This window comes from Petaurus breviceps, unplaced genomic scaffold (genome assembly GCF_028583685.1).
Source record: "Petaurus breviceps papuanus isolate PSGF00001 unplaced genomic scaffold, PetGlider_PUasm1.0 318383, whole genome shotgun sequence".
Taxonomy (NCBI): Eukaryota; Metazoa; Chordata; class Mammalia; order Diprotodontia; family Petauridae; genus Petaurus; species Petaurus breviceps.
The window spans coordinates 1-9,690 of NW_027186080.1; the positions used below are offsets into that span (position 1 = coordinate 1).

Sequence of the window (9,690 nt, forward strand, 5' to 3'; positions counted from 1 at the left end):
ACACACACAGACCACCCATAAATAAACCATTCTATGGATATTGACCTATATTTGGCCAGAAACAAATGGTGACATTTCACTCAGCCTGCTAGACATGGTCCTAGAATCAGCAAATGCTAACCCTAGGAAATACATTACAGACCTTTTAGCCCAGAACTGTGTTGGGGACAGCTCAAACAGGTAGATGAGTCAATTGTTAAATATTCAGAATGCACACAGACATCTCAGAAGTCAGCAAATACTACAGATCAGGGTTTAATGTATTGTTTAATGCCTTGTCTAAACCTAAGAAAATGATGGGGAAGCTAAGCTTCTGAAGCTTGATTTGAACTCAGGTCTTCCTGATCTTGGGTCCCACTCTGTATCTATTGTGTCACCTAGCAGTCAATCTCCATAAGCTATAACACTGAACCAAATCTATTATGAAGAAAATTCATAGGGAGTAGAAGCACAAACTTAGGGTGGGCTCCTGCTGCAACCACTTCCAATACTTGTAAAAAATGACTCTAAACAAACTTTAGAGCCACAGAACACATAAAGTAACAGAGAGAAACAAATCTCCCACTGAAGGAAGCCTGGCAGGTGGACAGGAAGGGTCTATCAGAGCACACTGGGAGCCAAGCACAGTCCAGAGTGAGCCATGTGGTACCAGCCCTCAGGCTGTAAGAGGGCGCCCTTCTAATAGCTCCATCAACTGCAAAAACCCCATAAATTTGGGACATAGCTCTCTCCATTCTGGAAGCAGAGTCCTACTGTGGCAAAGAGCTCAAAAGTCAAGTGATTGACTGGCAATATGAGCAAGCAGAGGAGGCACAAACAGACCATAGAATCTTTTGGGGGGCAAAAAGGATCAAGCATGGAATGGGAGGAAGACAGTGAAGTCAGAACTCCTGCATCAAAAGCCTCCAAGAAAAATATGAATTGGTTACAAGCCATGGAGGAGCTCAAGAAGGATTTTGAAAATCAATAAGAGAAGTAGAAGAAAAATTGGGAAGAGAATTGAGAATGATGCAAGAAAATCACGAGAAGTGAGTCAACAGCTTACTAAAGGAGACCCAAAAATACCTTAAAAAATGGACTAACTCAAATGACAAAAGAGGCCCAAAAAGACAATGAGGAGAAGAATGCCTTAAAAAGCTAAGTTTGCCAGATGGAAAAGGAATTTCAAAAACTCACTGAAGAGAATAACTCCTTCAAAATTAGACTGGAGCAATTAGAACCTAATGACTTTATGAGAAATCAAGACACTATAAAACAGATCCAAACAGTTGAAAAAATAGAAGGCAATGTGAAATATCTCATTGGAAAAACCACTGGCCTGGAAAATAGAACCAGGAGAGAGAATTTAAAAATTATTGGACTACCTGAAAGCCATGATCAAAAAAAGAGCCCAGACATCCTCTTTCAAGAAATTATCAAGCAAAATTGTCCTGACATTCTAGAACCAGAGGGCAAAACAGAAATTGAAACCATTTACCGATCACCTCTTGATCCCCTCCCCTCTCCTTCCCTTCCCTTCCCCTTTCCCTTCCCTTTCCCTTATCCCTTCCCTTCCCTTCTTCAACTGTCCCTCATAATTTCAAATCCCTAGGCTGATCTCTTCTGGTCACTTTCTGGGCTCTCCATTTCCTTCAAAAGCAGAGGTCCCAGAAATGAATTCAGTGCCTCAGATGTGTGCAGGGCATATCACAGTATCAAGGCTGTCACCACCCTCAATACCTGATATTCTTCCATTTTTAATGCAGCCTAGGAGAGCAGGATCACCTTTGGATGCCATGGCATACTCTCTACTCTTAATGATCTTGAACCAGCAGAAGTCTCCAGATCTTTTTCAACTGAATGGTGTTCTTGCTCTCTCACTTAATACATTCATGAGATTGATATTTTGGATCTCAGTGTAAGGTTTTACATTTATCCTTATTAATTTTATTTTTTAAAAATTTATTTATTTTTGGTTTTCAGCATTCATTTCCATAAGATTTTGAGTTACAATTTTTCTGCCCATCTTTCCCTTACCCCTACCCCAAAATAGCAAGCCTACTGAATACTCTTTCCTCCAATCTATTTTCTCTTATATCCTCCCCATCACCCCCTTACTGCGGCCAGTGCAGTTGGTGTGCTAGTGAGCAGTGAGAATAATGAGATGGGTGTAATCAATAGTCTGTTTATGACAGAACCATTTCATACAGAGCCAAAGATTCAAGGAGCTCACAGAGTTTTTATGCCCCCCCCCAAGAGAATGCAGACAATATAGAAAGATCCTCCCTCTAAGGTGACCCAAAGGAATCCAGACAATGCAAAAGGACCCGCCCTCAATCTTGTTCACCATTTACCCTTGCTTAAGGCTACTCACCTACCAAGGTAATATTCTAGGACCATATCCAGAGGCATAAAATAAAAAAAAGATTACATGCCTGTAAGGGTTATGGGATTTAAAGATCTTCCATGCCCCACTGGACTTGCTGATGTAGCAGGAAGGGGCAGAGCAAGAGGAAGCAGAAGCCAAACCAGAGTTCCTGCAGTGGCTAGCAGTGGCGGCGACAGCGGCAGCAGCAGCAGAGGCAGCGGCAGCAGCAGCGCAAAGCCCTTTTTAAGTCAGCCAGAATTTCTGCTAAGGACTGCTGCTGAGGACTGCCAGGGGCTGGAGCTGCTGGGAGCACGCTTCCTGGATGCTGGGTGGTTGCTGTGAGTGGGGAGAGAAGGACCTTTGCCTGAGGTAGCCTGTTCTGTTTTAAAGGCTTGAGAATGTGGGTGCTTTCTACTTTATCTACCTGTGCCAATTTCATAACTACTCTGATGGCTTTCACTTTCTGGTTTGGGGACTCAGTCTTTTGGTATTTTAATAAATTTTCTAGCTTATTCCCCCATATAGCAAGCCTGATGTATTTTGTGATGGATAATTACATCAGCATATCTGTAATTTCCATAGGCATTGTGAATATGGCATTGCTGATACAATTCCCTCTTGCTTATCTGCCCTGTAACCTTGCAGGTACTGTATAGGACAGGGAAATATACCTCAAGGGACCCCAAAACTTCCTCCATAATACATCCCCCTGCTTGTCTGCCCTGTAGCCTTTCAAGTAATACTATAGGGGAGGGGAACGTTTCATTAGTGAAGCCAAGAGACTTCTGAAAGTTCTCTACACTCTGTAACTTTCTAGTAGGGCAAGATGGGTTTCTATACCCCAGTACCTGTATATCTTATTTCCCAGTTGCATGTAAAAAGCAATTTTTAAACATTTGTTTTTAAAACTTTGAGTTCCAGATTTTTCCCCTTCCCTCCTCACCCACCCCCCACCGGGAAGATAAGCAATTCAATATAGGTTGTACATGTATAGCTACCCAAATCATTTCCATAGTAGTTATATTATGAAAGACTGTATTTCCCTCCATCCTATCCCACTCCCACCTATTCTATTTTCCCCTTTGACTCTATCCTTTTTCAAAAATGTTTGCTTCTAACTACCCTCTCTCCCAATCTGCTCTCCCTTTTATCATCTCCCCATTTATCCCTACCCCCCCCCTATTTTCCTATAGGTTAAGATACCCAGTTGAGTGTGCATGTTATTCTCTCCTTAAGCCAAATTCAGTGAGAATCAGATTGTCCCATTCCCTTTCACCTTCCTGCTCTTCCCCTCCATTGTAACAGTTTTCTCTTGCCTCTTTTATATGAGATAATTTACCCTAATCTATCTCTCCCTTTCTCCTTCTCCCAAAAAATTCCTCTCTCACCTCTTAATTTTATTTTTAGATATCATCCCTTCATATTCAACTCATCTTGTGCCCTCTGTCTATGTATACATGAACATACATATGCCCACACTCACATATATACACATACATCTTCCTATACATACATATATATGTACATACACGTATATATACATATATATTCCCTTCAACTATCCTCATGCTGAGAAAAGTCTTAGGAGTTACAATTATTGTTTTTCCATGTAGGAATGTAAATAGTTCAACTTTAATAAGTTCCTTTTGATTTCTTTTTCCTGTTTACCTTCTCATGCTTCTCTTTCTTCTTGTTTTTGAAAGTCAAATTTTCTGTTCAGCTCTGGTTTTTTCATCAAGTATGCTTGAAAATCCTCTATTTCATTGAATGACCATATTTTTCCCTGTAGCATTATACTTAGTTTTTCTGAATAGGTGATTCTTGGTTTTAATCCTAGCTCCTTAGACCTCCAGAATATAATATTCCAAGCCTTTTGATCCCTTAATGTAGAAGTTGCTAGGTCTTGTGTTATCCTGATTATATTTCCACAGTACTCAAATTGTTTCTTCTAGACTGCTTGCAGTATTTTCTCCTTGACCTGGGAACTATGAAATTTGGCTATAATATTCCTAGGAGTTTTCTTTTGGGATCTTTTTCAAGAGGCAATTGGTAAATTCTTTCAATTTCTATTGAAAGGGGAAGGGAGGAGAGGGGAGGGAAGGGAATGGAAAGTGAAGGAAGGGGAGGGGAAGGAAAGGAAGGGAATGGAAGGGGAAGGGAGAGGAGGGGAGGGAAAAGGGGAGGGGAAGGAAGGGAAAAGGGGAAGGAAGGGAAAAGGCAAGGGGAGGGAAGGGAAGGGGGAAGGGGAAGGCAAGGAGAAAAAAGGAAAGGCAATGGAAGGGAAGGGCAGTGATGGGGAGGCAAGGGAAACTACTCAGAACCATCCTCCCCTCACTCTGAAGTTCTTTTACTCTGAGGCTACTTTGAACCTTCCAGGCCAACAATATTCCCACTGTCCCCTACACCCCCACCACTAAATAATCCTTTGAGAAAACTTTGAATATTATCCTACATTTGATCAGAAACAAGTGGTACCATGTCCTGGATTTTCTGGACAATTCTCTGTGATCATAATAATAAATAAAGTGTATTTAGCACTTGAAAGTTTTGAAAAACCTTTGCAGAAATGATCTCATCTGAACCTTGCAAAACGAGGTTTTGAGACAGGTACTACAAATAGTAGGAGCCACTTTATGGATAAGAAAACTGAGGCTTAGAGAGGTTCAGTAACTTGGCCATCATGGTCACACAGAGTGTGAGACATCAAGAGAGCTGAACCTAAGGTTTTTGGAACTTTCTAGACTCTCTTGCATTCTACCCATTATATCTCACTCCAATACAGAGAATGAGAGTTAAGAGTGGCTTACTGCTCCCTTTTTTTTACAGAGCAAGAAACATTATATGACTTGTGCCTAATCTCTAGTATCAACAAGGCAAATAGGTGGCATAAATGATTGGGTGTTGGAGGTGGATGAGGTGGAAGATAAGAGTTCAAATCCTGAGTCAGATGCTTCTCACATGTATGGCAACTTATGAAAAGTCATCCAACAATTTTCGGTCTCAGTTTCCTTATTTGTAAAATGGACCTCGCATGTTTGTTGTTAGAATCAAATGAGATAACACATGTTTACACTTTATGAACCTAAAGAGCTACATTTATTGTTATTAAAGAGCTACTCATCATCATCATCATCATTAAAATTATTGGCACAACTGGTCCTGGAATCCATCTCTCCCAATTCTATTTTCTTTCATAGTTGACTAAGGACTGAAATGCCCTGAATGCACCTACACAAATATCTCAAGCCAACCATGTCTATGGATTCAGATTATTTGATACACTAGATAATTTAAAGGTCATTTATTCTCTCACTTAGGAATAAATAATAGGGGTTGGTTTAGGGTATTGAGTTTTTCTTTAATAATAATAACTTTTATATAGTGTTATAGTATTTGTGTAGTTCTTGTTTTTTGGAGGCAATCAGGGTTCAGTGACTTGCCCAGGGTCACACAGCCAATAGGAGTCTGAGGCCAGATTTGAACTCAGGTCCTCCTGACTCTAGGGCCAGTGCTCTACCCACTGTGCCAACCACCTGCCCCTAGTTTTTGCAAAAACACTTTACAAGTCTTATCTTCTTTGATCCTCACACAAAAAAAAATTGTTGTCCGCATTTTACAGATGAGGAAACTGGGGCAGACAGGGGGTTAAGAGATTTGCTCAATATCACACAACTACCTAGCAAGTGTCACAATGGATTTGAACTCAGGTCTTTATAACTCCTCATGCAGACATCCATCCATTGGTCCACCTGGCTATCTCAGCTTCCCAGCACTTTAGTTTGTTTTATTGAAATTTTACCTTACTATTTATGTGTTTCCTTGTATAACTTTTTAATGAGTATTGTTCACTTACAAACATGAAATACCTCATAAGTGCTTTTCCAATGTGCTAACTAACAGCAAAGGTCAACCTGATACTTACCATATGCCCAGTGTGGACAATCCATATGCAGATGATATTCAGGTCCCACTAGGGCTCAACATCAAATTATGATCCCAAAACATTTATTGATTAAGATCTAGACCCAGTGCTGGCCTCTGGAGTCCTAAAGATACAAAAGCATTCAGTCCCTGCCCTCAAGGAGTTAACAATCTACAAGGCAGGATACAATATATAAACAAATAAATGTCATGAAGAACCAAATGTAATCAAGATAGAAGGGACCCTCTCCAGTAGCACTAATCTCTATCTTATCCCTGGATCCAGATCATTCCAGAGGAGAAAGTGAGGCTGGTGATCTTGCACAGCCCTGCCTCACTTAAATCTAATTCACTTGCAAGTCATGGCATCATCATCTTCCTGATGTCTTGGTCCTCTTCAAGAACAAAGGGCAAACACCAACCTGTGAGTAGTCTGAACTGCCCCACTGGGGACTCACCTGCCCAGTTCTACTTGGGCCTTTAAGCTCTTTCCTTTCTCCTTTCCTCTCCCTTCCTCTCTCCTTCCCTTCCCTTCCATCCTTCCTCTCCCTCTGTCTACATGGGGGTACCATGCCTCTACCTGGGGGTGCTCTGCCCAAAGGAATATAAATTTTGATAGCTGAAACCTAGCAAGATATGTTGGCAAGATTTTTTCCTTAAAGACCATGCCCTAAACCCAATTTAATCTGGCTCTCATTGATTGGAAAAAAATAGGTTCCAAACCATGCACCACTTTGTGGTGATTGTTTGGGCCATGGATTGCTCAGAGTGAATGTGAATACAAAGAGTTTCTGTTGTGGCCAGGAACCCTGCAGGTCTTCCCCTCCCAGACTGATATTTTTTTCATTATATAAAAGAGGCCATGCCTTGGCTCATTTCTTAACTAGCCTTAATCACTAAATGGGCATCACCTCAGTCAGAGTGAGAACTCAGAAAAACCTTAGTTTAAAAGGAGCCATCTCCAAACGTGCTGATCTATATCATGCCAATGGATACCCCTCACTTAAATGCAATTCATTTGGAAGTCATGGCATCATCTTCCTGATGCCATGGTCCTCTTCTAGAATGAAGGACAAACAGCAAGAAGAACAGCAAGGAAGGAGAAAGTCAGGGTAACCTCATATTTCTTTGATGTTCATTAGAAGATTAGGATGAGAAGGAGTCTTAGAGATTTCTACAAGTTAGGAGACTGAAGCCCAGGAGATGGAACACAGTGGAGAGAGGGCTGGATGTGGAGTCAGGAAGACCCAAGTTCAAGTCCTGCCTCAGGCATTTATACCTATATGACCCTGGGCAAATGCTTTAACCTTTCTTGGACTCAGTTTCCTTATCTGTAAAATAGACATAATAATAGAAACTTCCTCCAAAACTTGTTGCAAGCATCAAATGAGATAAAACATGAAAACTGGGGGCGGCCAGGTAGCACAGCGAGTAAGAGTACTGGCTCCGGTGTCGGGATGACATGTGGATCGAATCTGGGCTCAGACACTTATTACCCACCCAAAAACACCTGGCCATGTAACCTTGAGCAAGTTACTTAACCCCAATTGCTTTAGAAAAAAAAAACATGAAAATTGTTTGGCCAACATCAGTGTTACCCAAAGGCTAGTTATCATTATTACTGTTTACCTGAGATCACACATCTACTAATAGCTGAGCCAAGATTCAAACCCACTTCATTGCTGCTTCCACTACACCACACTGCCACCAAGAAATGCAAGATGGATAATAGAATCACTGCTTTACATGCCCACACAAAATATTATACCCTAAAACAAAGAATTAAATGGATAAAAAAAGAACCTATATGAGCACAATAAAAAAATTTCCATGAACTCTCTGTTCATAGAAAACCATTTTTACTATCCTTGAAGTCCTATTATTGGTAAGAATATCTCCTGTTTATATTCAGTTCTACTTCTCCTGGGTTCACCCATTCCAATTGAGGATAAATTAATGGCAGGGACCTTTCATGACTCTCTTCGTGTCTCTCCTGGTTTCAGGGCCTTGACCCACAGCTTCCTTACGGCATTCTTCACTTCAGCATTCCTCAAAGAATAGATGACTGGGTTGAGGAGGGGAGTGATCACTGTGTAGAATACGGCCACCATCTTGTCCAGGGAGCACGTGGTGTTGGGCCGCAGGTAGATGAAGACACAGGGCCCAAAGAACAAGATGACGACAGTGATGTGGGAAGCACAAGTGGAGAGGGCTTTCTGGCGGCCTTCCTTGCTATGCCCCCTTAGATGGAACAAGATAACACTGTAAGACGTCAGGAGAATGGTAAAGCTGACCACTGACAGGCTCCCCCCATTAGCCACAATAAGTAACCCAGTGAAGAAAGTGTCAGTGCAGGCAAGTTCCAGCAGAGGGAGCACATCACAGAAATAATGGTCAATCACATTAGGGCCACAGAAAGGTAAATCGAATAGAAGGAGAATTTGGCCAGTTGAGTGTAAAAAGCCACTCAACCAGGCCATCCCAACAAGGAGGGCACAGATCCAATGGTTCATAATGGTCACATAGTGCAGAGGCTTACAGATGGCCAGGTATCGGTCATAAGCCATTATTATGAGTAGAAACATCTCAATGCCACCAAATAAATGGATGAAGAACACTTGTGTGATGCAGCCCTCTAGGGAGATAGACTTCCTCTCAACAAGTAAATCTGCAATGAGTTTGGGGGAAGTGGTGGAGGAATAACAGATCTCCACAAAGGAAAGATGACTAAGGAAGAAATACATTGGGGAACCAAGACTCTTGCTGAAGATGACAGTGAACACAATGAGGGAATTCCCCAACACAATAGCCATGTACAAGAACAAAAACAGCACAAAGGAAACTCTCTGAATCTCTGGATTAGGAGAGAGTCCTAGAAAAATGAATTCTGTCACGTTGCCAGTCTGTTCCATGGCTTCTGATCTAACAAAGAAGTCCTTGGAATTTATACCTGAGCACTCAGTTCCTTAAGGGACTTGGAACAATAAACTATTCTATTCAAAGGTTCAGAGTAGGAACTAGGGTGGTGATCAGAGGCATTCTCAAGGATCACATAGATAGTGCAGGAAAATAGGCTGTAGAAGACATCCAACAGCTCCGTGTTAAAAAGCCAAGCAAGGGGGGTGGCTAGGTGGCGCAGTGAGTAGAGCACCAGCTCTGGAGTCAGGAGGACCTGACTTCAAATCCAGCGTCAGACACTTAACACAAAAACTAGCTGTGTGACCTTGGGCAAGTCACTTAGCACAAATTGCCCCTCAAAAAAAGCCAAGCAAAGGAAAAGGGTAGTGAACAAGAGGACACTGGAATGTGACCATGTAGATTTCAGATCAATGAACCAAGACAAAGGCTGAGGAGTCGACCTTTCAGAATGGGAGATAAAACTTGGGAAAAGAAGTCCTTTGAGGATGATGTGTTGTGCAAAT

The 9,690-nt window shown here is 41.6% G+C and overlaps 1 protein-coding gene across 1 annotated transcript; it reads right to left on the reverse strand.

Annotated features, from left to right (window-relative positions):
- Window positions 1–8,238: 8,238 nt before the first annotated feature.
- Window positions 8,239–9,186, reverse strand: LOC138167890 (olfactory receptor 4X2-like). Its single transcript, XM_069096862.1, has one exon. The coding sequence runs from the start codon at window positions 9,178–9,180 to the stop codon at window positions 8,239–8,241; it is 942 nt and encodes a 313-aa protein (XP_068952963.1). The 5' UTR covers window positions 9,181–9,186.
- Between the last annotated feature and the right edge of the window lie 504 nt (window positions 9,187–9,690).